Source organism: Sarcophilus harrisii, chromosome 2, assembly GCF_902635505.1.
Source record: "Sarcophilus harrisii chromosome 2, mSarHar1.11, whole genome shotgun sequence".
Classification (NCBI taxonomy): Eukaryota; Metazoa; Chordata; class Mammalia; order Dasyuromorphia; family Dasyuridae; genus Sarcophilus; species Sarcophilus harrisii.
The window spans coordinates 86,321,098-86,348,781 of NC_045427.1; the positions used below are offsets into that span (position 1 = coordinate 86,321,098).

The 27,684-nt window shown below is 38.2% G+C and overlaps 1 protein-coding gene across 2 annotated transcripts in view; it reads left to right on the forward strand.

Annotated features, from left to right (window-relative positions):
- PRKCE (protein kinase C epsilon) overlaps window positions 1-27,684 on the forward strand; it is a 648,280-nt gene that overhangs the window by 521,395 nt on the left and 99,201 nt on the right. For both annotated transcript variants that reach the window (XM_031950425.1, XM_003758303.3), the window contains exon 11: window positions 9,731-9,885. In XM_031950425.1, the coding sequence (XP_031806285.1) occupies window positions 9,731-9,885 (155 nt within the window). The remainder of the gene's footprint in view (window positions 1-9,730; window positions 9,886-27,684) is intronic.

Below are 27,684 nucleotides of genomic sequence, written 5' to 3' on the forward strand. Positions count from 1 at the left end.
TTTAATTCCAGTAGCAATATGGGCACTCCAAAACATCTCCATAAGCAGTTACTATCTCTGGTTTTCACTGTTCATTAAAAAAAAATTAATGTGCAAAATAAACATGGTGTTTTCCAAGGAGACGTATCAAGTTAGTGATCCTAAGCCCTTACTATGTGCAAGGTTCTGTTCTAGATGCTGAAGGGAGTATGGAAAATTCAATTCAATTAGAGACACTGTATTAACTGCTGACCATGCCACTGAGTTTACATTTAGAAGGATACACATAATGTATTTAGTGCAATTCTGTCACTTAACAACTTAAGAAACAAAGACCTGAGGAACAAAGTGATTAGATCAAAATCACATAAGCAGCACACAACCAGGCTTCAATTTAAACCTGATCCTTCCAATTCCAAATCCAGTGTTCTTTCTGTTACAACTTATGCAGGATGTTAGAAATGGCAAGGTTAAGAATAATACAATCCCTAGTTTCAAGTAGCTTCCAGTCCAATAGAAGGATGAAACAGGTACATTAAGGATTATAGTACAAATTACTATGTAATCAATACTTGGGAGAAATCTTATACTGAAAGGGATGAAATATTATGGGAGAAATTCTTTCAGGCTAGGGGTGACAATTAATGAAGATCAAAGAAGACTTCATGGATCCAGGAAGTGACAATTAAGTTAGGTCTTGAAGAAAAGAGAAGTGTTTCAACAGGTGGATCTATTCTAATCATAGAGAACAGTTTATGCAAATACATGAAAACAAAAGAGAGAATAATTAAAGGATAGTTAGTATTTTCCTTGAGCCATAGCAGAGAATTTATGAAGGGGAATAGTATAAAACAAGTCTAGAAAATCTGGTTTGAAGTCATGTTATAAAGGTCTTAAATGCCTCAGGACAGAGTTGGGTCATGGGATGCTAATCAACGTTCTTTAGATATGGCCCCAGCATAATCAGACCCATGTCTCAAGAAGATTACTTTGGCAGTGGTGTGAAGGATGGATGGAAGAGAACTGAGAGACTAAAGGCAAGTAGCTTAGTTAAAAGGCTATTAAAATAGTCCATGCACATAAAATTTATTTTTAATTTTTTTATTAAAGCTTTTTATTTTTCAAAACGTATGCATGGACAATTGTTTAACATTAGTCTTTGCAAAACCTTGTGTCCCAATTCCCCCCCCCCTTCCCCCATGCCCTTCCTTAGATAGCAAGTAGTCCAATGTTAAACATGGTAGAAATATATGTTAAATCCAATATATACCTACATATTTATACAATTATCATGCTGCACAAAAAAAAAAAATCAAATCAAACCAGTAAAAAGAGAGAGGGAGAAGCAAAATAAAATGCAAGCAAACAACAACAAAAAGAATGAAAATGTGAACCACACTCAATTCCCACAGTCCTCTCTCTGCTGTAGATGACTCTCTTCATCACTAAGCAATTGAAACTGGTTTGAATCATCTCATTGTTGAAGAGAGCCACTTCCATCAGAATTGATCATTGTATAATCTTGTTGCTGTGTACAGTGATCTCCTGGTCCTGCTCATTTCATTCAGCATCAGTTCATGTAAGTCTCTCCAAGCCTCTCTGAAATCATCCTGCTGGCCTTTTCTTACAGAGCAATAATATTCCAAAACATTCATATGCCATAATTTATTTAGCCATTCTCCAACCGATGGGCATCCACTCAATTTCCAGTTTCTTGCCACTACAAAATGAGCTGCCATAAACATTTTTGCACAGCAAATAGATTAACAGAGACTTTTCTACTATGTCTAAACCCTTCCTTTGTCTTTCCCCTTAGTATTGTCTATTCCTTTATAACAAGTACTTGCTTAGAATATAATGAAAATTCGCTCATATTTATCAGATAAATCCCATTAAAAAAAAGTATAGCTAGCAGCCAAATAAGTTTTAAGTGTAAATGATGCATATTTTCCTAGAATTGCTGAATCAGAGTAGGAGAAAGAAGTGGAGAGGGGATAAATTCACCTTGTCACAGGGCAGCAGAAAATTCTGAATATTTGGGTCATTCTTACAAGAGACAGTGAATCAAGTCAAGGCTTCAAATTCTCATGGTTATATTTCTTTTGGCACTCTTTCCTTGTAATTGACTGGCTGGTGCTACTCTTTGGCCAAATAATCCTAGATCCCTTTTTTCTCTATGGGGCACAGGTTCTAGAGCTTTTTTGATCCCACAGTGGTTTTTACCTCCCATGATTTTTCAGTCCTTATTTCCAGAAAGAAACTGTACTTCCCGGTTTTTATGACCAAAGCAGAACTAGAGATCATTACTGATCACAAAATAGAAAATTTCGATTATACCAAACTGAAAAGTTTTTGTACAAACAAAACTAATGCAGACAAGATTAGAAGGGAAGCAATAAACTGGGAAAATATTTTTACAGTCAAAGGTTCTGATAAAGGCCTCATTTCCAAAATATATAGAGAATTAACTCTAATTTATAAAAAATCAAGCCATTCTCCAATTGAAAAATGGTCAAAGGATATGAACAGACAATTCTCAGATGAAGAAATTGAAACTATTTCTAGTCATATGAAAAGATGCTCCAAGTCATTATTAATCAGAGAAATGCAAATTAAGACAACTCTAAGATACCACTACACACCTGTCAGATTGGCTAAGATGACAGGAAAAAATAATGATGATTGTTGGAGGGGATGTGGGAAAACTGGGACATTGATTCATTGTTGGTGGAGTTGTGAACGAATCCAACCATTTTGGAGAGTAGTTTGGAACTATGCTCAAAAAGTTATCAAACTGTGCATACCCTTTGATCCAGCAGTGTTACTACTGGGATTATATCCCAAAGAGATTATAAAGAAGGGAAAGGGACCTGTATGTGCACGAATGTTTGTGGCAGCCCTTTTTGTAGTGGCTAGAAACTGGAAACTGAATGGATGTCCATCAGTTGGAGAATGGCTGAATAAATTGTGGTATATGAAAATTATGGAATATTACTGTTCTGTAAGAAATGACCAACAGGATGATTTCAGAAAGGCCTGGAGAGACTTACACGAACTGATGCTGAGTGAAATGAGCAGGACCAGGAGATCATTATATACTTCAACAACAATACTAGATGATGACTAGTCCTGATGGATCAGGCCATCCTCAGCAACAAGATCAACCAAATCATTTCTAATGGAGCAGTAATGAACTGAACTAACTATACCCAGAAAAAGAACTCTGGGAGATGACTAAAAACCATTACATTGAATTCCCAGTCCCTATATTTATGCACACCTGCATCTTTGATTTCCTTCACAAGCTAATTGTACAATATTTCAGAGTCTGATTCTTTTTGTACAGCAAAATAATGTTTTGGTCATGTATACTTATTGTGTATCTAAGTTATATTTTAATATATTTAACATCTACTGGTCATCCTGCCATTTAGGGGGGGGGGTGGGGGGGGGGGGTAAGAGGTGAAAAATTGGAACAAGAGGTTTGGCAATTGTTAATGCTGTAAAGTTACCCATGTATATATCCTGTAAATTAAAGGCTATTAAATAAAAAAAAAAAATAAAAATAAAAAAAAAAATAAATAAATAAAAAAAAAAAAAAAAAAAAAAAAAAAAAAAAAAAAAAAAAAAAAAAGAAAAGAAAAAAGAAACTGTACTTCCCATCAGCCACCTTGATAAAGGACTACATATATGCCCTACATCCCCAACTAGATTGCAACTCCATTAAAGAAGGAGCTACTTCTTGTAAGTTGTATTCTTAACACCAGGCAGAAGACTCAATAATAGGTATTCATTAAATGTTCACTGATCATAAGATTCTGCAGAAAGAAACAATCCAGTCCAGTTTATACTCATATTTTTGCAAACTCTATAGATTAGAGACACTTGATTTAATCCCATACTGCTTTGGATCACGGCCTGGAACAGCCTCCAGTAAGGCTTCCACAAAGCTATTTACAGCAGTGGAAATTGGCTGGAATCCACCCGAGCTCCATTCCTGACCTTTTAAAAAAGTACATTTTAAAACACAGTTCCCTAAGATCCTGTCCCATCTGCTGCTCTCTGCTTGGGCAGAAGTAAATCTAGTCTGTTCTTAGAGTAGGATATTTAGAAGATTTTTGCGGTGAAATTGCAATAACATCACTGGCAGAGGAGGATGGCAATTTCATACAGGGAGGATCAACTAATGTTCCTCATCTTCCCATGATCTACACCAGAGGTATGAAATTTGTGACCCACATCTGCATGCTGGCCACAACACACCCCAGTGTGGCCTGCACCAGATGAAAATGTACCTGGGAAATATTTAGCAAAATAAGTGAAAATACAATAAAAGATAGATAATATAACATTTTAAAACTAAGTCAATATGCCTCTTGCAATGAATCTTTATGTGTGGTTTAGTGGCTCCATTTCTATTTGAGTTTGTATGGTCTACATGAATTATTTGGGTATTTATTTTGGGATGGATAATTGTTCTTTTGAACCACAAGAGAACTTTTAGTGAATTGTGAGTTAGATGCACCCAGTAGCACAGAAAAGATTGGATTCACCCCATTAAAGTTCCCATCCTTTCCCGAAGGAATGACTTAAACTCAACCCAAGTTCAATCTCCTCCTTATCCAACCACAGCAACTTAGCTAAGCTCCCTTTTCCCTCTTCTCCTATAGCAGATATTGTCTTTTCTTTAGATCCCTGAGAATATGCAACCTAAGATAATAGGGAATATGATAAAGTAAAGGAAATGTAGCACATTCTTAGAGTTTTGGGTTCTAACATTAGTTTGATCACTAGATGTATCATTTTGATCAAATAATTATTGAGCCTCAATTTATTCATCTATAAAGTGAAGATTGGACCACAGAAGATGTTTTTAAAATACTTGCTATGAGCACGGCATTATACTAGATATTGTGGAAGATGGGAAGATAAGTAGGAAATAATCTCTTCCCCAATGGGACTCTTCCATTCATTCCAATCAAAAAATATTTATAGTCTAATAGGAAAGATAGGATATGATCACAAGTATAATATAAGGCAAAATGTGAACTCTTTATAAGAGAGCTTTGAAATATCACTAGAGTTTAGAAGAAGAGACTTTTTTTTAGATAATAATGCCATTACTAATATTTTGATAATGTATATGAATGTGTTGTCTAAAATATAAAGCACTATACATGTACAAATCAATTAATTGGAAAGCTCTTATTAATTACCTACTATGTGCTGGGGAACCATGCTATTTAATGAGAATATAAAGATAAAAATAACACAGTTAAGTACTACCATTAGGGAAAAAAATCTGACTTGATAGATGTAAAAGAAAGTTATTTGAGATCCTTAAAAGAACAGTGCTTTGAGATACTGATAAATTAGTGTGATATACTCTACTCAGTTTAATTTTAATATATACAAATATGCATTACATTTAAAATGACATTTTGACAAAATTTTTATTAGACTAGAAATCTTTTGGCATTGTAAAAGATGTAGCTTCTCAATAAATGGATACCAGTACATTATTTCTTTGAGGAAGGTGATAGAGTTGGGAAACATAGTATTTAGGTGACTTTATGTAAGTCTCTCTCTGCCTTCTCTGTCTCAGTTTACTTATCTGTGAAGAAACAAAGGAGGCTGACCTATATAACTTCTAAGGTTTCTTCTAGCTTTAAGCCTTGTCTTTCATTCTTGAAAAGGACCAAAATGACATTATTATATTAAAGTCAAGTTACAGTGTGTCTGACTGTGGCTAATATGAGCTTGGAATACTCTGCTACAGTTCAGACACAAATAACACCTGGGGTAGCTTCTCTTATTTTGCTCATCTCATATTTTCTCTGGGCTAATTCAATTCTGCTTTGCTCATAGAGCACACAATCTTCCCTGATGATCATGGGTATGGAAGCCAGTTCACAACAGGGTTGGGAGCTATGGGACCATAGCTCTGGATCTGAAAGAAATCTTAGAGAGAATCTTAGTCCGAGTTTCTCATTTGACAACTAAGTAAATGGAGACCCAACCAAAGAGATTCAGTGACCATCCGAGATGACACAGAAAATGTCAGATGAATGAAACAATATCAAAGAGATGGAGAGAATGAATGCCAACTACTCTTTCAGAAAGTTCTGGGGTAAAGAAAGACAGAAATAGAATCAGGGGAGTCATGCTGGAGAACTAGAAGGCACCTTAAAGGCTATGTAGTTCAACCCTCTTATTTTTACAACAGAGTGACCTGAAGTTCAAAGAGGTATTTTATTTCAATTAAATGAGGTAGGAAGCCTGAGATTCAACTAAAAGATGTTAAAGAATCAAGAGAAGGGTTTAAGTTGATGTTTGATCATTTATTAGGTCAGAGAGAGCTAAACATGCTCATACAGAGGCGGAAAGAAGTTAAGGAGAGATTGATGATGGGAAGGGGAGGAGGTAGAAACCTCCCATCTCTAACAACCCTCCCCTTCCTCACCCAAGACACCAAATCTGACCTGCAAACGGAAGCTTTTTGAGACTGGGAGGCTTGAGTGAGAATTCACAACTTCCCCAATGTCCCATATTAAACTATAGTTTATCTCATGTCACCATGTCATGTCCACCAAGGATAAAAATAGTCACTAACTAATGCCAAGATCCCCCCCCCCAAAAAAAAAAAAAAGAAATGAAATGCTGAGAGCAAGCACAAAGAGAGAGGGAGGAAGCCATCCCTTACTGTCTTCTCTATGTGTGCATGCCATGTGTGCTGTGGTCAGTTTCAAACTGAAAAATATAGAAACTGTGCTGTTGACATGTTTGATGCAGAGCAGGCCATACTTTCATCTTCCCCCTTTAGGGTGTGGAACAGGAATTGTTTACGTGGAGCTGATAGTCCCATAAAAGATTCATAAATAGATTTCAGAGTATATATAAACTTGTTTGGGGAAAAAAATCACTTTTTTTATTTCAGTAAACTCTAACTGAAATTAAGAATTTCCTTCCATTTTGAATCTTGAATAGCAAAAGCAAAATCTTTTTACTGAGAAAAGAGGTATAGACTTCAATAGTCTTGTATAGGAATGTGTGATACAAAAAAGATTAAAATCTTTGATCCAGAGAATAGAATGATTCCCTTAGCCTAACCTCAAAACTGGGTTTGTTTGACTAAAATATGAAAAATTCAACATTTGTCTTAACACATTCTCCTGAGATCTGGCTTGTGTAACCTGAATGCAGATTCTTAATACCATAGATATACTTCATCCTTCGCTGGGTATTCAATCAATCAGACAATGAGCATTTCTTATTTACTGTGTTCTAAGAAAGGCAAAAATATGGCTTTTCTAATCTAATCTAATGGGAAGGGGGATAACCCATAAATAAAACACATACACACACACATACACACACACACAAGAGTAGTATATTGTTACGTATTTAGATAGTACATATATATGTATAAGATCTAGATAAGGTATTAGATGAAAGGTCAATTCAGAGGGAAGGTACTAGCATATTAGGAAAGATCTCCCTCTAAAGCTAGAATTTGAGTTGGATTTTTCAGGAGGCCTGAAGGCAGAGATGAGAAAGGGAGAATGTTATGTATTGTTATTATTTGTTTGGTAATGAGTCGGATAAGCCAAATTTGTAGAATTTGGATTTGATTGGGGAGTCAACGTTTAGGTGTTATAAAAATAAGACAAGGGAAAAGTATGATAATGGTTAGGGTGGAGATGCCTATAATAGTAGGGCAGATGAAAGGGGCAAATAGATTTTCGTTCATTTTTTCTCTTAGGGGAACGGAATTTCTGGGAGTTTGAGAATTTCTTCTGGAGAATAAATATACATTATTTCAATACTGATGAGTTGTAGTTGGAACAAGCAGAAAATGTTAATGATGGTTAGGCCGGCAATGTGAAATCATGCTGATGTTTCTAATTGAGGCATGGCTTTGAGGAGGTGTCAAACTCTGTTAATACTTAAGTACTATATTGGTTTCTCAAAGATGTTTGCATTATGTGCGCGAATTTTAGGGTTAGGGTTAGGGTTGACCCTAAATATTTTAGGGTCAACATTTCTAGTACAATAGGCATGAAGCTGTGGTTAGAATCACAAATCTCTGAACATTGACCAAAATAAACTCCAGGGCGAGTGGAGGTTAGAGTGGCTTGATTTAATCGTCCAGGGATAGCATCTGCTTTTAGTCCTCGAGAAGGTACTGCTCAACATATACAAAAGATGAATTTGTAGGATAAATGGCAGTGAAGCATCAAGGATCCCACCAAAGTGATCAAACTAAGCGTGGGTGACTCAGAGGATGGTAGTACTCTTCATAAGAATAATAACAGGGAAGGTGAGAAGAAGGAGGAGGTTCAGGGACAAAAATAATAATTCCCATGTTTGGGAATGTTTGGGACATGTTGAGTTTGAGATGCTTACAGAATGACCAATTTGAGATGTCATAGGAAAGATCCTGGATAGATAGATCAGGGAGTCATCTATGTTGAGATATTAATTGGATCCATGGAATATGATCAATCTACCAAGCAAGATAATAGGGAAGAGGGCTTAGAAGAGTCAGTAGTGTGACATGAATGAAAATCTAGCAAAGAATCTCCCTAAAAAAAAAACTGGTCTCCATATACATTGGAGTAGCTTGTCCTTTGAGTCCCTACCCATTTTTCCTCTCACATATTTCTTCCTCTCACATGCTCAGAGGGACTTGCATACATCCATGCCCTAATCTCATTGTAGGGGCCATCAATTGCTTCTCCTCTCCTCTCCTTCTCCCTCCCCCCCCCCCACCCCTAGTATTCCAATGACTAGGGAATTCCTTTTAGAAGTACATAATGGGAGGGGATCTGAGAGAGTCCTCCCCAAAGAGACTACTTTGTCCCTTGGCCTTCACTTTCTACAATATTAGTATTTGGTATTAGTATTTGGAGGCAGCTCTGTGGAAGTTTGCTTCATAAAGAGCAAGAATGAAGACGGGTATAAAAGATCCCTTGGAACAATAGCATTTGTAAGTTTTTTAGTTTCTAGTAGTATAGTGAGAAAAGAGGGGAAGTAGGGAGAAGGAAGGGGAAATAATCTGTTATTTTGCTTATTCTACAGATGTGAAAACTCTCTTCAAAATTTGGGAATTCAACTAGTCTCTACTTCCAAAATTATGTAGCAGTGGAGAGTAATTCTTTGTTTAAATGTGTGTGTGTGTGTGTGTGTGTGTGTGTGTACACACATACTTTTTTTTCTTTTCAAGGAGATTTCATTTTAGGGATGGTCTAAGCAATATTCAAAGGTGACTTAAATTTATAATTATCAAGGCTTATACACATACATTATTTCATTTACTCCTCTTACAAATACTACAGAGGTAAATATGACAGAAACTGCTCTCTGCAACATTTTATAGATGACAGCATTGAGCCCATATTTGTTAAGTCCAAAATCATTTAGGTTGTTAATGACAGATTCAGTGCTAAAACCCCTATCCCCTGACTTTCCCTGTAGCACTCTTTGCAAGATGCCTCCTCTGAGGTAGTACCCAGCTCCTAGGCCATGCTCATTATCCCCAAGCTTTCCCTTTCTTCTTTTTCTTTGCTCTTTTCTCATTTGTTGCTTTCTTGGGGGTTAGCCTTTCTTCCTTACACTCCAAGCCTCAAGATCTAAGCTTGTTCTTTCAGATTCCTCATGCAGGTGTGCCTGAAGCGGTGGGCAGGTAAAACAGACTCCTTTGATCATTTCAAGGGAAATTAACTAAATGTTCTTTCTTGATTAATTTTAGGATCGCCTCTTTTTCGTCATGGAATATGTAAATGGAGGAGACCTGATGTTTCAAATTCAACGTTCTCGCAAATTTGATGAACCTCGGTCCCGATTCTATGCTGCAGAGGTCACTTCAGCACTCATGTTCCTTCACCAACATGGCGTCATCTACAGGTTAGCTTCTTTTTCTTGTCTTTTACTTTTTAAAAATAAAAACATGATGAAAACTCTAGACAGTTGGACTGATTTTGGCTGCTATCCCTCTGGTTTCTTAGCAACCAGCTTTAGATTAGTTGTTTGTTCCAATTTGCTTACATAGAAGGACCTTTTTTTTTTTTTTCTGGGTTGTTTATCATTGCGAATGTTAACATTTGAATGGTCCCTGGAGCCCTGGCCAAATGTATGTGCCAGTTTTGTATGAAAGTACAAGCAAGGCATTTTGAAGGGCTTGGCACAAAATGACCTTGGGGTGACCTTCCCCTTCCCCTTGCAGACCAGTCACAATCTCTTCACTTTTCCCTTCAGTGCCATAGATTTCTTCTGTTTCCCAACCTTTTGCCACTTCCTGAGTTTGTTTGTCTTAGCTGTCTCCAACAGATAGGATCGGGAAAGGAGGAGTCACAAGGGGTTCTTGGTTTGTGATGTAGGGGGAAGGAGGTAGTAGAAGGCACCCAACAGGAAGTGACTCTTTGAAGACCATTTAGCTTTGCTTATTGCCCCCCTGAATCTCCCTTCCAAGAAAACAACACACACACACACACTCACTCACTCATTCCCTTTCCAGTAAGGAAGAAGGCGCATTTACGCAGGCTGCTCTGAGGTCAGGAATTCTGGAAGGAATGACTACTTATTATTAGAAACAAGGATATTAAAGATCCTCGAGGGATTTTTTTTTCAGCTACTGTCAACTGTTACATTAAGTTAGTTTTTCTTTCCTACTTTTTCCTCCTTTTCTTAAATTCAAGTCAAGGGATTTATTGTTATTGGCTATAACCCCCTCAAAGAAAGGAGCTGCAGCCTTGGTTGAGTCCACGTAGGTCCCATCTGGTTTGAGTCAAATCCCAAGCCTCAATCAATCAAGTATTGATTGGATCACCTTGTATGGTGAAAGCACTATGGGGACACAGGAAGTGCAAAAACAACTAGCAAACAAGACAGGATGGGATCACTTCTGATCATGACACAAAACATTGTGTGTGTGTGTGTGTGTGTGTGTGTGTGTGTGTGTGTGTGTGTGTTCGTAGCTTAATTTCTGTCATTGAGAATTCTACAATCTAGCTAAGGACCCTGGACATGAAAATACAATTAAAAATACAAAACTGTATATGGCAAGAGCTAGATAGATGATGAGACTATGAGTTCAATGGAACATAGACAAAAAGACAAAGCATTTTGCATTGGGGGTAATCATGTAAAGCTTCATTGAGGAAGCCTTTACAGTTTGGTTTTGAAGGATGGATAAACATTTTGGGTGATGGTATTGGGAGTAAGAGTAGGAGACATACCAGACCAATGGAAAAATAATAAAAGGAAAATTGAACAATCATAAATAAAGTGTAGCTCATGAAGAAATAGTGAAGACATGGGCCTAGGTGAAGAAGATGCTTCTTAGAAGAGCAACAAATGGAAAGAAGTAGAATCGATAGATAGTTTTCCTTTTGTACAATATTTTCCGCATACTAATATTAACTAAAGAGAAAAGACAGCACAGTATATAGAGAACAGGCCGAGAAGCCAGATAGAGTTCTGCCTCTGGCATATACCAGTTTGGTGATAACAGACAACTCCCTTAACAACTCAAGGCTTTAAGCAGTTCTTTACAGAAGATGTCAAACTGAATTGATGGAGGGTGTTTCCTCATGTGAGAGTTCCATATACCAATGAAACCACAGGTCTAGTCCCTCTATTAATTATAAAGATGATGATGATAGTTGGTATATTTATAATATTCATTCACACAATAATGATAGTTTAACTTTCCAGAACAATAATTCACATTTAAATTTTGCAAAACCTATTATATAACATCTCACATGGTGTACAATGAAACTTAGCTCAATTTCCATTAATCAAAGCAACCAAGAGGTAAGCAGATGGGCTGTCTACAAGATAAGGTAGTATAATGGGAAAAGCATTGGATTTAAAAGCCAATAATCTGAATTTGAATGCCATCTCTGCTGCTTAGAACCTGTGTTCTTAGGAATATTACAGAATTTCTTTGGGCCTCTGTTGCCCCATCTATATAAAATGAGGTAGTTGGACTAGATGGTTTCTGAGATCCCTTTTTACTGTCAATCTATGATGCTAGGACAGCAGACCATTATGTATTAGTATGGGAATCTGAGATGTTGACATATTCCATGGAGTCATATGAGAAAAGTTTAATGCATGCACCTTGAATGCTCAAAAACATTCTTTGTAATCTATTAAATAAGACCCAAAGCCTGAGTTTGAACTTTAAAGTTTGTCACAGTTTAGTCCTACCATATTTTATATTCCACTGTTCCTCTAAATGAATTCTCCTGGCTTACTTGAATGCCACCATCTGCATTCCTCTTTGGGGGTCTTTGTTTATCCTGTTTTCTCATCCTGTCCAAAATATTCTATATGATCCACCCCTGAGCCCGAGCAAGACCTGCTCATTCTTCAAGGTCCAGCTCAAATTTCATTTCCTTGAAGTTACCCTCTGTAGGTCAGGCCCTTTCTCTGAACTCCTGTACTATTTATCTTTTCCATGAATTTGTTACTTAGCATATATTTCCTTGTAGTTTCCATTATCTTTACTTGTATAGGCAAAATTTTATTAAGTAGATCTTATATTCTTAAAAGCATGTACAGTTGAGAAATTCCACCAGCAGACATGTTTGTATACATACACATCCACATATAGTTACATATATACACACATATCCATACAGACATAGATCCATACATGTTATTTCCCTCATCCCTCCCACTCCCTTTGATTTTTTAGTTCTCCTACACATCTGAGTTTTGGGGTATGTTTACAAGCAGATGGATTCTATGCCTTTTGGATTAACCAGGTCCACAACCTCCCTACTAACCGCTGGGTGCCAAACTGCCCACAGAAGAGACTGAGCCCCAAAAAAGGAAGGGGGATTAAGTGGGTGAGTGTGTATTCCTGTCTGAGTTTCTCTGAAGATTCCACAACTAAAGAGGGATTAGTTTGGAATCATCCACTGTGTTGTATTACCTAAGTCTCTCCTCCCTTCCTCTGATAGGGGTGTTTAACAGTCTAGTAGTGGGAAGGATTAGCTTCCCTACTGAAACTAAAGCTTAATTATCCAGCCCTGCCTACTGGGATTTATATACAAAATAATTAGCAGTTAAATTGCCAATCTCTGAGAACCAAAAGAAGAGGTCACTTCTCAGGCCAGTTGCTTACAGTTGAAAGGAGATTCAAAGTGATAAACAAAGTGACTCCACCTTTTTCCTTGGATGGGTTTCCAGCTTGCATTGCTGGTTCACATGTAAACACAGCTTCAGTTAGGGTAACTCATCTTCATCCTCTTCCCCCCTCCCTTCCTCTTTCTGTCCTCTCCTGCTTCCCTTTTCTCTTCTTTTCCTTTCCCTCCCATTTTTGTCCAGCTTTCTTGCCTCCCTTTTTCTCATTAATTTTGTTGGATTTTGTTTTGGATTGTGGATTATGTAGGATCCCTTTTCACTCATTCTCCCATTAATGATGGCTGTTTTTCCTTTTCTGTCTGTCTCTCTCTGTGTCTGTCTCTCTGTCTCTCTTTCGTTCTCTTTCTTTCTCTCTCTCACTGTCTCTTGCCTCTCTGGGTTAGTGATATGAGCAACAAAATACAAATTTCAATTCAAAATTCACAAGAAAAGACTTCTATTAGCCATCATTCTGAGATGCTGAGAATCACCATCCTTATGGGGACCATTGGTTCATGTAGTAAGGAGTGGCAAATGGGGAAGAATGCAGATAACATGAAAATGCCAACAAAGAAGCATAAACTGTCTTGGCAAAACCAGAATTCATCATTATGTCCTCTTGGTTGCCAAATATTTTTTCACTCTGTCTCTCTATCTCTGTCTTTGTCTGTCTCTGCAGGTTCTTTCAGTTTCCTGTTAATAGTAACAAAAAACCTCTAAGTATCTTTACACAAATAAATTTCAAATAAATAAATAAATTTCACAAATAAAATTCAGTACCTTCAGATCATAGGGGTTAGAGCTAAACCTTCCACTGTACAGATAAGGAAACTGAGACCTGGGGAGAAAAAACAGCTTGTTCAGAGTCACAAAGATAAAAGAATAGTAGAAGCAAAATGGAAGAATGTAAAGAGCATGGAGCTTGGAGTCAGAAGACCTAACTTTCCATCACAACTTTGATATTTGTCAGCTTTATGAATCTCAGCAGTTTACTTCTCCACCCTGTACTGCAGTTTCCTCACCTACAGGGAATAGACTTAGTGACTTTAAAGATTCTCATCTGCCCCAAATCCTACAAATTGTTCTCCTGATCCCTTATCCATTCAGCCCTCTTCCCACACTGCCAGGACATGGATAGTCATGTACATATAGACATGGACATCTGGCCACATGCATGCTCATTATGCCCACAGAGATGGGAAGGTTTTGAGTGTAGCTCTGGCAGGAGCAGGTGATTAGCCTACCTTGAAGGCTGTGAACTTGGAATTCCTGTGATGTTCTCCTACTTCTGTCATCATGTACTCAGATTATCTAGCCTTTGACTTCTCAGCCTAGTGAGGCAGTGAGATAATGTAGGGGGCAGAACCTTGGACCTGGAAACAGAGTTCAAATGTGCCTCAAACATTACTTACCTGTATGATCCTGGGCAAGCTTAACTTCACTGGTTTCCTTATCTGTAAAAGGGGAATAATAATAATCCCTACTTTATTAAGATGTGGTAAGAATTAAAGGAGGTAACATGTAAAGCACTTTGCAAAGTTCAAGTGCTACATTTACCTTAAGCCATTAAGTGTCAGAGCAAGAATAGCCACTGCCTTTGTACTGAGTTTAGAAAAAGATTGAGTTGGATGCATTGGCCAAGGAAGTTGGGAGCTGGTCCGGGATACTCCACTGGCCTTCTCCTCTGCTTTTGAAGACCTGTTGTGTGTAAGGAAAAATCAGACTTGTTCTGTTTGGACAGAACCACGAGCTGCAGGTGTCAGCTGCAGGCTTGACGTCAGGATGAAGCTCACACTGACCAGAGAAATTGAGAAGAACAATAGGCTGCGTTGAGGGATAGTGGCTGGGTGACTGCTCACAGGGAAGTGTAGGGGGTTGGCCTAAATAGCCCGTGAGGGTCCTTCCAACTCTGAACTTCTTGGATTCTGTGATCTCTCTTCCTGTTTGTTCAATGAAGATCTTGTCTCTCCTGCTGATCTCTTGGGCGTGTTTTGGGCTTTACATGATGTAACATTTGTAAAATGTTTGGAAAAATGTTAAACCATATGGATATAAGGTATTACAGTTATTGTCAGCCCAAAGGGAAAACTGCAACATAGGGACCCCGCCAAACCCCTGAATTTCCAAGCCTTCCAATTTCAACCTCAGTGCAGTTTACAAATATTGAGTGCTTGCTGTGTTCTGATTATAGTGCAAGTCACTAAGGGGACAAAATACATGGGCCTGACCCCAAAAGAGTCTTGCACATCTACCAAAGAATAAGTGTTCAATTAATGATTGTCATTTTTTATATTGGTTACATTAATAAAGGATAAATAACAAATCATCTAAAAATTACAGTATGCTGTGCTAAACTATTTTGAATTGTACTGTATCATACAATACTGTGCCATGCTATATAAAATAATACCACATGGCACCACCACACTAAACCCCCCGTATGGTACCAAGGCATGCCATAGACTCTCATGGCATCCTTACCAGGCCAAATCACTCCATGCTATGCCATACCATATTCTGGGTCCTTTGGGGTTAGCCAGGGTTCTTTGTGTAGGGGAATGCAATGGTCCTGCTGTGCTTTAGAAAGATTATTATGGAAGTTCAGTGGAGGACAGATGAGACAGGGAAAAGAACAAGCTATTGTGATCTCTTCACTGCCAAATCTAATGATCTCTTCTCAATCCTTATTCTTCAGGACCTCTTGTAATCATTTGACATGGTTAGTGTACTAAGAGAGTATCATTCTCTTATGGACACTCTTCTCTTCTGATTCTCCTCTGTCTGCCTGACCACTCCTCCATGTCTCCATTGATGAGTCTTCATTCGCAGCATCCCTTACTAACTAGAAGTCATCCCCAAGTTCTGTCCTGGGCTACCTTCTCTTCTCCCTCTGTGCTATCTCATTTTGCAAACTTTTCAACTCCCATGGGTTAAATTATCTCTATGCACATGATTTCTAGATCTTTTATCCATTCATAGCCTTTCTCTTGGATTTTGGTCTCATACCACCAACTGCCTTTTGGACATCTAGAATTGGATGTATCTTAGGTATTTCAAACACAAAATGTCCCAAACAGAATTCATTCTTTTTCAAATCTTTCCCTCTTCCCAATTTCCCTATTATTGAAAAGGATACCATTATCCTCCTAGTCACCAAGGTCTATTACTGTTTAATGTCACCCATACCACCTATCCAAGCCATTGTCAAATCCTACCATTTCTGTCTTCACCATATTTCTCTTATATGTCCCCTTCTTTCTGTTGACACCATCCTAGTTCAGGCTTTCATTGTCTCTTGCCTGCACCAATAGCTTTCTAATCCAATAAACATTTATTAAGCACCTATTATATGACACCTACTCTATTAAGTGCTAGGAATACAATTAATAAAGAGGACAACCCCTGACCTCAAGGAACTTACAATCTTTTCTTTTTTTAATTAAAGCTTTTTATTTTCAAAACATATGCATGGATAATTTTTCAACATTAACCCTTGCAAAACCTTGTGTTGTAATTTCCTACCCCTTTCCCCCACTCTCTCCCCTAGATGGCAAGTAGTTCTATATATATTAAACATGGTAGAAATATACATTAAATCCAATATATGAATACACATTTATAAATTATCTTGCTGCACAAGAAAAATCAAATCAAACAAGAAAAAATGAGAAAGAAAATAAAATGCAAGCAAACAACAGCAAAAAGAGTGAAAATGATGTGGTCCACACTCAATTCCCACCATCCTTTCTCTGGGTGTAGATGGCTCTCTTCATCACTGAACAATTGGAACTGCTCTGAATCATCTCATTGCTGAAGAGAGCCTCATCCATCGGAATTGATCACCATATAATCTTGTAGTTGCTGTGTAAAGGTGTAAAGGTTCTGCTCAAAGTTGTCTTAATTTTCATTTCTCTGATCAATAGTGATTTAGAGAACTTTTTCATATGACTAGAAATGGTTTCAATTTCTTTATCTGAAAATTGTCTGTTCATAAGGAACTTGCAATCTAATGATTGGTCTCTTTGCCTTAAGTCTCTCTCCTCTCCAATCCATCTTGCACTTAGTTGCTAAGAAGTTTTTTGGTTTTTTTGTTTGTTTTTTTAAAGCAGGGATCCTCAAACTACTGCCCGTGGGCCAGATGCAGCAGCTGAGGACATTTATCCCCCTCACCCAGGGCTGTGAAGTTTCTTTATTTAAAGACCCACAAAACAAAATTTTTGTTTTTACTATAGTCTGGCCCTCCAACAGTCTGAGGGAAGTGAACTGGCCCCCGATTTAAAAAGTTTGAGGACCCCTGCATAAATCTGGCAGTGTCTCTCCACTGCTCATTGAGTTCCAGGAGCTCCCAATTACCTCCAAGACCAAATATAAAAATGCTCCATTTGGCATTTAAAGCTCTTTATAACATGGACCTTTCTCTCTTTACTGCCTTCCATGCACTCAGTGTTCAGGCTATGCTGCCCTACTTGCCTTTCCCCAAAACTGACAGTCACACTTCCATTTCTGTGTCTTCCTGCCGACTGTCCCCATAACCAGAATGTTTTGTCTTTCAGTTCTACTTCTGGGCTTCCCTAGCAGCCTACCGCCTCCCCAACTGCCCTTAGATTACTTTCCAATCACTCTGTGTGTGTGTGTATATATATTTTTTTTATGTCCATAATTATTTATATGGCCTCCTCCATATGAAAATGAGCTCTCTAAGGGCAGAGACTTTCTCTTCCTCCTCCTCCTCCTCTTTCTATTCCCAATACTTATTACAATTCCTGACACATGGAAAGTGCATATTGATGCACTCTTTGCAAGAGGTGGTGACTAATTGTTGCTATTGTTCAGGCAAGAGGTGATGAAAGCCCATCATTACTTAAGGTGGTGGCCACCTGGGTGGAGAAGAGGCGGTAGATTTAAAAGACGTTGTGGAAGTAGAATCAAAAAGACTTGACAACCAGTAGGAGATCCACAACAGCAAAGAGTTAAGGAAAATGTTGAAGTTATGAACCTGAGTAATGGGGATGATGGTCTTGACAGAAATGAGAAAGTGTAGAGAAGAGGTAGGTTTAGAAGAGAAAATAAGATGTTCTGTTTTGGGGATGTTAAGTTTTAAAGCCCATAGAATATCCAGTTGGAGATATATAAGTGATAGCTGCTGATGTTGATCTAGAGTTTATGAAAGAATTCTATTCTAAATTAGGGTGGGGAGTCATTAGTATAGAGAGGATAATTGAATCAAACTAATTTACTGATTGCCCAATCTAACCCAACCCCATACTGGGAGAAAAGGCAACCTGAACCAGACCAGATTTAGGAGACAAGTTAAGACACCTGAAGTAGAAGGGCAATACAAGATTTTCTACTATTAATGGTAAAAAAAACTACTACTGTGTGGCAAAAGCAATAAATGCTGAAGAAGGCCAAAGAAGGAAGAGAATTGAGGATCCATAACTGCTTCCAGAGTTTTCTCCTGAGGATAGTGCAGAGAAAAATAAACCAAAAGCCCTAGATTCAAATCCTATTATAGCTAATTCTCAAGGTGACTGACTAAACTGATGCTTCACTTTTGAAAGAGTTGATTTCTTCCTTTTTTAGAGGAAGTAGGCCAGACTAGAAAAGACCCTCCAAGCTCTAGCTTTTACTCAGCACTTTTCCTTATCAATCAATCAAGCCCTAGAGCTGCTTACAAACTCTTATCTTTTGGTTAATGGATTTTCTTTTGTTTTCCTTCTGAAATAGATTTCTAGAGATGACTAAGGAACTAAAGATGTCAGTTTTTTCTCTGCCATATGCCATTTGGACCATCTCAAATGCTTGTGTTCCAAAAGTAATGATAGCAGGAAGAGAAGCTGGTTAATTTAGGGAGTTTTTTCCAAATATATTCTCCTTAGCCAAGAGACTAGGAAGATCCTGGAAGGCCACATGGCTAGTCCTTCAGGATTCTGCCTTAGACAAAACAGATTCATCAACTTGCACAAAGTCATTCAACTAATAAGTGGAAGCATCAAGATGCACATATAGGTCTTTGGGCTCCCAGTTCAGAATTATTCCACCATACCAAAGCTGCCCTTCTCTCAAAGTTCCTTAGTGGAGAAAAGCATATTCCACAATAGTTTTGGCTCAGACAGTGAGATAATATCAAAGGTCTTGGGAGGAAGTCTGGAAAGCTTCTCTCCATCCCTACAAGTCCTGGTCCTCCCCATGAAAAAATCTTTAGCTCATATTTCACTGGAGTAAAGACCAGAAGACCTCAGCAGAATAAAGCAGCTTTACCGCTTGCCTATATTAAGCAAGAATCAGTCATGGCTGATTGGCAGGATCCTGGAACTCCTGCTCTCTTTCTATCAGCTACCAATTTACTTCACATATTAAGCAAGCAGCCTTTGAAATGGACTTTAAAGAATGCAACTTGATTCTGTATAATAGATAAAAGGGAGTGTGGAGTTCCAGTTCCAAGCATCCATCCATCCATGCAGGAAATCATTCTTTTTTACACACATCTCAACTTCTCTAGCTCTAATAGGTGAATTCTTTGCCTTATCTTCCTGGGTCCAGGCATTTATACCATTTCCCACGGTCTTCTTGCCACAGCCCTACCCTCTAACCATCTCTACTCATCTTGGAAATTCCCAGTTTCTCCAACTCTGGTGAGATTTTTGCATTATCTTGCTGTGGTTCAGGAATTCACACAACCCCCTGAGGTCTTCTTGCTTTCTTCTGCTACCAATGGTGGTATCCTCCTTCTTTCTTTTCTATTACCCCTTTATTTATTGTCTTCCCCCACTAGTATGTAAATTCCTTCAGGACTTTTATATCTTGCTTGTATCTTATTTCCAATACATAGCCCAGCACTGGACACAGAACATATGATAAATGCTTAATAAATGTTCTTTCTTTTTTCTTTATCATCTAAATATTTGTCTTCTATCATTTAATTCTCATCTATCTATATGACCTATCAATTTTTTATCTATCATTTACCTATCTATATTTTTGGTCTTGAAAAAAGACACTGATCATTTGAAGCATGACAAAAAATATTAGAAATCTGAAATATAGAAATTAATAAATAGACATGGCAAAACTTTTTATCTAGGAAGGAGGGGATGATTTAGGCCTGATCCTGAGTTGAGTATGCATTCCCTGAAGGGCATCTATGCATGACTTGGTAGTTCAGAGGCAAAAAAACTGAATGCAGGGAGCTCATACTTCAAGGCCTGAAATGTAAATAAAAGCATGTTATCAGAACCTGTTCGTGGAAACCAGGTCTTACTGAGGACTGGCTTCTGACAATATTGGGAAATGTTTCCTTACTGTGCTTTTTACTCTTTCCAAGTCTCTACTAAGGTACCACCTTCTTTTCTGCTTTCTCTCCTTGTCTAACATAAATTATTTTCAGAAAATATATTAATATTAATCACTGATATCTAAGTGAATGAATGAATAAATGAATGCAAAACATTTATTAAATGTTTTCTATTTGCCAGGCACTAGGATAAATACTTGCGATACAAATATAAAAGAGGGACAGTCACTGACCTAAGAACTTACATTGCAATAGGGGATGATACATACATAGGGGAATAGTAGCCAAGGAAGCTAATTTGGGCTGGGGAATCATGCAGATGACAAATGGGGGCATAAGTTGATGAACACTTCCTTCCCCAAAAGCAATGGCAATGTTGATTTGATTAGAGTTCTCAGAGCCCAGAGAGGGAGGAGATGAAGCAAAAAATCAAGAAGATGGCCAAGATGTCTGGCTGAATGGGATATGAAGAATGGTCTGAGGCTAGTTAGATAGGGTGAGCTATGGGAGTTTATTTTCATTGGCATACCAGTCCGTACAGCAAGGACCCTTGACTGAGCCTCTAAAATGGAATCAATTAAGTCCCCCAGGGCATTATCTCTAGAAGTCTGGAGATCTGGAGGATACACAGCAAATGGCAGGAAGATGGCTGGATGAAATATGAAACAGGGTCTCATTTGGCTGATTTGGGGTTAGTTAGATATAGTTGAGTTAGTGCAAATTACACTCAATGTGTTTCTTCTCCCCGGGGGTAGCTGTGCTTTAATGTCTTCTTGTAGAAGGAATTTTTTCTCCCAATGAGGACAATTCAGTCATTAATGTGGGTGGGTAAGAAGAGGATATTTTGGGTGCAGGACTGGGGGAGATGATGAAAGCTTCCTCGGAACATGAAATCATGCTAGTAGGTGACAGCTATTCCACTTAGATATGATTATACCTTTTGGTGCTCAAATTTTAGAAAGTCAGGAAATTAAGTCAGGCAAAAGTCATCAATAATCATAGATCTAGAAAGAGAGTAGACCTCAGGTCCTAGTTAGTGCTGGTCCTATCCCTCCTGGGTTACACAAAAGGTGTCAGGCTGACTCTGGGGAAAGATCGGTACCTTCAGACAAGGTTGGCATCCCATCACTTTGGGTTCCCTGTGTGTTCAGTGCACGGCCTTCCTTGTCCAACACTGATTTGTGTAATATTGCATTTGTGTAAACAGACAGGTGACCTTTACTTTTTGATAATAGTAGGGGAGGGGGGTGGTGCAGTAAATATTAAATGGCCAAGGAGGGAGGAGAGGAGAACAGAGGAAAAGGGAGCTAGCTGGCCAGGATGAGAGCCAAGTTTCCATTCCTCTGAGGGAAGCTGTTAGTGCCGAGCAGATCACAAATGGGATTTGGACTGTCTGTGACATTTTAGCTTGAGAACAAACAGGAAGTTAGGAGTATCGAGGGAAATTCCTGATTAAATTTGGTTGAATATGTCAATAATGGTGCATATGTCTAAGAGGAAATTGACAGAGGCTGCGTCCCCTCTTTCTTTGTCCCCACATCACCTTGTACAGCCTGGGTACAAGAAGGTATTAAAAATGATCAATTAATTGGAATTGAATTGAGATAGGAGCAAATAACTGAAACTTGCAGTCACAGAGGCTTGAAACTAGAATTATCCTCGACTTTTCCCTCTCCTTCACCCCCATGAACAGTCAATTGACAAGCCCTATTCATTCCATCTCTGCAATACCTCTTTATCTCCATCCCCTTACTCATTAAGCCACATCCAAGAACAAGTTCTCATTGCCAGATTTTGTCAGAATGATTATAATAGTCTTCTGATTGACCTCCCTGCCTCTAGTTTCTCTTCCCTCCTCCCCCCCCCAGTCGGTCTCAGAAAGCATCAGCTGCTTCAGTCACAACAGTCTCTAAACTCAATATGTGAGTTTGAACTTTTATCACTATTGAATCCCTGTGGCTTCAGTTCAGTTCCCCAGAACATGTATTCTAAATTATTCTGGTACTTCTGGTGCAGGTATGATAACAATAACAATAATAACAATTGCTCCCATTTTTACATAGGACTGGAAGGGTAACTAAGTCTTTACCTCACACCCTGTAGTCCAAGTATTAATTTCACTTTACCAATGGGGAAAATGAGTCATAAAATGGTTAGGCAACTTATTCTTGTCTGCCCAACTCACAGGACTCAAAACTTACATTTGAATTCAGGTCTCTGGACTCTTAAGTCCACTGTTTTTCTCACACCTTCCTGGATATCACTACCACCCTAGTCTTCAGTTGAAATAATGGAGTTTCCCCTCTGTTGACCCAACTTCCAGAAAATCCATGATCTAGTAGATATATTTTTTCCTTAACTGGTGCATATGGTGGCAATTCATTGTCACCGTGAATGATTCCTGTCTATGCCTTTTCTTAAATCTCCCCTCCCCAAAAAAAAGTAAATATCTTATTATTGTTATTATATAACCAATCCACCTCCTCTTCTGGTCATATGCTTTCTTGATATCTTTTTACCATTTACCATATGCAAATTGTCACACAAGAAAGCAAAAAGTATTTTCTAAAGCCTATTATGTACCAATGAGATGTGTACATTTAAGTCAGCACAGAAAAAATAAATAAGTACAAGGTCATTCAATACAAGGATTTTAGGGAAGGAGGAACTAGACATTTAAAGAAGACAAGGAAGGCATAATATAGAAAATGGTGTTGGAGCTCCTAGACAGCCAATTAGTGTGATGGAGAGAGTGCTGGATCTGGAGTCAGTAAGACCTCAATTCATATCCTCAATTCAGACATGTTACAAAATTAAACCATTTCAAAATTATAGATTTTCCCAAATAATTCATGCAGTATTGTGAAAATCTCTTCTTTCATTAGTAATAGTTAGCATTTATATAATATCTTAAGGTTTGCAAGTCCATCACTTTTACAGAAGAGGAAACTGGATGGTCTCTGAGATTCCTTTTACCTCCACATATAGGATCTTTTAATGTGGTCTTAACCATGAGAAGGAAACAGAGCCTTGCTCCACTCATCTGTGAGTAAAAATGGGAAAAAACATCCAAACCTTATATGGGCTATATATGTAGCATACAACCTAACATATAACAATACCACTAATTTACAAATAGCTCATGTATTTAGAGGATCATTTGAGCCTTTGCCTCATGCCAGAGACCCACTATAGTATTACACAAAATACATATGCAATATCAGGTCCCCTTAAAGCACACAGAAGAGGTCACAATTCCTAGCAGCCCCATTCTTTCATTCTCTTTAGATCTCATTCTACCAGAGGAGAAAATGTGCTGAATATAAGATTCCCAGATGCACTAATTTTATTAGTAGTTTTGGTTTGTCTCTTTCTAGCTTAAAGCTCCCTGAAGGCAGGAACTATGTTCTATTTCTTTTGGGTCTGTTATAGACCCATCTATAGTAAGCTCTCAGTAAGTATAACTTTTATTTTTCCAAATACATATATAGATTTCAATATTATTTATAAAACTTGGCTTTCCTAATTTTTCTCCCTCCCTAACCTCACCCCTTCTCAAGATAACAAGCAATCTGATATAGGACAAATATGTGCAATTCTTTTAAACATGAGTAAGTGTAACTTTTGCCATTTAGGTAAACATAAAGGAAACTTGACATACTCTCAAAAGTAAATTGGTCTTGTAGAATGAGTGCTGAATGTAATTGAATCATATAGAATAGGAGAATACAGCAATGGGATTCACAGAATGTTTAGTGGAAATGAGAAAGCTTAAAGTGGGACACTCCTTGATTACTGCCCTATGAGTAAATATGGCTACCCTTGTATTTCTATTCCTAGTGTACCAAATGTGGAAATTTCTTTTCAAGATCCTACGAATGAGTCACATATCTTAGTTTACTTCTATCTCTTATCCTAATTTGTAGAGCTCTAGATTAAGAACCCATAGTTCAAGTTTCATTTTGGCTCTCTATTAGCTTTTGGCCAAGTCACTTTACCTTCAATTTCTTCATGTGGGAAATAAAGGTCTGGGCTTTTAGTTTTTATATTCTGGGAATGTCTGAGTTCCTTTCCAACTCTGTGGTTCAATGAAGTCATGAATAATTATGCTTCAACCTTAGTATTTTTTAAATTTAAAGAATTTTGCAATGCATGGCTGCATTGTTGTCACAGCTGATGCCATTTTATGTATTGTTTTAAAATTTCATTTCTGATTTTGACTCTGGTTATCCCATATTACAGCTTTTTGAATTTGGGAATGGGAATGAATCACTTTCTTTCCCTCCCAACTCCTCCCTCTCCCAACCTACCCATACTATTCATGTTTGGACAGATCCTAAAATAGAGACCATAGGAGTGTTTTCTAAAATGGTTAACTGCTTGATTAGGTTGAAGCATATTTCCGGAAATGGTTTTGTAGGGCAATCCCATGGTTCTTTGCATCATAGTAATATTTTATGAGATATGGTCTAAAATAAGCCTTCTTCCCAGAGTTGGTTCACCATCTTAGGGGGGAAGAGTCATTTCTACCTTTGTTTTCCATGATCATGAAATATTATTCATCAATTTCCTGAATCACTCATCAATTCCTGAGTTACAAGCATAGTATTCTCAGGAGAGGCTGGGGAATTCTCCAACTAGGAGGGCAAGTTGTGATTCAGACCTCTGGAGGTACAGGCCACTCCTGGGTATTCTAAGGCCTTTATGGTCTTTGTCCCAAGAGGCCCTGTTTTTCATGGTTTAAAATACCAGATTAGCTTGGGTGTAGCTTTAAAAATTTTTTAGATTGTAGTGGAAGGACATGGTAAATTAGAGTATTATGTGTTTATAAGGGATAGAGGTATGGGGAAGCAGGGCAGAGAAGAGAGAGGTTTATAGTCTGAATCATCTGGATGCAGATCTAGTTTTCCCTAGGGAAAGGAGGTATAAAGGTTAAAGCTAGAAGGCACCCAAAGACTCCCCTTGAAATCATAGCATTGATAATTTAAGGGAACCTTCAAGACCATCTAGTCTAGCCCTCTTACTTTAAAGAGCAGTGGCTTATTGGGGTACACCAGCCCTACTGATCCTTTCCCAGGAAGGAGGGAATAGCAATAGTTGCCTGAGGTCCTGGATGCTACAACTAACAACTTGGCTATGAAGGGCTAGACCCGCCTCAGTGGAAGGAGGGCTATAGTGATACAATTCTCAGGAGAATTACTCAGTTTTTCCTTTCATTTTGACTGTGTGGACATTTAGCTATTTAGGCACAGCTTTGAACTGATACTGATGAATTTTGAAACAGCAAAAATGAAAAGCAACCCCCCAAACCACGCCGTTTATCTCAGAAAGTATCAGCTGCTTCAGGCACAACAGTCTCTAAACTCAACATGTTACCTTGGACTTACATCACTTTGTTGAATTCCTGTGGCTTCTACTAAATCAAATCCCCATAACATGTGTTCTAAATTATTCTGATACTTCTGGTGTCTGTATGATAATAATAATAACAATAACAACAATTGATCTCATTTATATGGGACTTTAAGGGTAACTAAGTCTTTTCCTCACATCCTGCAGTCCAAGTATTCTTAATTTCACTTTATCAAGAGGAAAAGTGAGTCATAAGATGGTTAAGTCACTTGCTCATATCTGCCTGGCTCACAGGACTCAAGACTTAGATTTGAATTCAGGTCTCTGAACACTTAACTCCAATGCTTTTCCCACACAATTTCCTCCCACCTCCCTGGAAATCATTACCACCCTAGTCTTCAGTTGAAATAATGGAGTTCCCCTCTGTTGACAACAGCCTGAGCATTTGAGTTGCCTTTGTCCAAATAAAGGACTTCCCATCACATTTCCCATCAGTTTCCCTAAGACCTCACCCCCATAAGATTACAACACAGGCTATTTCAGATATACAGAGCACACAACAAACCTACAGACAGGACTGGACATGTGAAGAATTGTGCCAAAGAGAGGCAGTATGGTTCAGTAGCAAGAGGCAAAAGAACTAGATTTGAATCTTGGCAAGTCATTTCCTTATGGTCTTCAGCTTCATCCCTTACAAAAGTGGGACTGGTTCAGATAATTCTTTTTCCGCGAGTACAATGATCTCAAAGCCCCATTCCAGAAGAGCTTGCTCTCCCTCATGTTCCATAGCTAGGAATGCTTGCAGCAGCAACATTTAGGATGTGCATTGTATCTAGTTTATATCACACAATCTGCTTTAAGCCTCAGTACCTAGCAAGTCAATAAAAGACTGAATTAAGAGAAAAATAAAACCCATCCCAAGATGGAAGAGTGACATTTGGAAATAGCTCTATATGTGTGCAATCAAAGTTTTCAGTAAAGCTTCAGAGGTTCTTATTTGTTTGAGCCTGAATTATAAATTAATCTTTTAGATGGAAACAAGATAGGGTGCTATACTTAGAACCTGCTCTGAGCTAGATGCAGTCATTTTCCCCCCTCCCTATATCAGAGGGCACCCTGGGGGACTCAAGGGTGTGTTTTGATAGCTTGGTCTCCTTAGACATTGCCTTTATCTATAATTTTGTGGGAGAAGTCGTTCAGATCTAGGCTAATCTGCCTTTACTGGTAAATCTATGTTTTCTGACCTGTCTTCCAGAAATGAGGTCCCCCCTACCCCACCCATTGGAGTTAGAATGACTTATAGACAGGAATTTTGTCTAAGAGCTAAGAAGAAAAGAAAGCCAGATTTCTAGTCATTTGTATCAGACCCTCCCTGTTCCCTCTTTCTTTTGTGAGTTTTGTACTCAGTCATGTTGTAAATAAAACTGACGTGTACTGTTTGGGAATTTGATCCAAGCACGAGACTTCCTCCAATTTGTCCCCAAAAGATTGGATTAATACAAAGTTGTTTGCATGTCGTCTCACTATTAGATTGTGGGCTTCTTGAGGGCTGGGCCTATTTTGATTCATTTTGTTTTTGTTTTTTCCAAAACCAACTCTTTGAGGCATCTATGATGGGGGGAGGAACCAGATTTTTTTTTTTAAACTTTCTTGCTAGCTTCAGTTTTTTCTCTCATCTATAAAATGAAAGAGTTGAATCTAATGGTCTCTTAAGTTCCCCTCCAAGTATAAATCTCATGGTGCTAGGATTGTTGGAGTGTGAATCTTGGTCTCTGTTTTTCTTTTAAGACCCCAGATCTGTGATCTATTATATAAGTTAAGGAAACTCCCTCTCTTAGGGCAGGTCATGAGGAGATGAAGTGATCTGACCAGTATCACATAACCTGAGGTGGGAACTGAACTGAGGTGGACTTCCTGGCTGC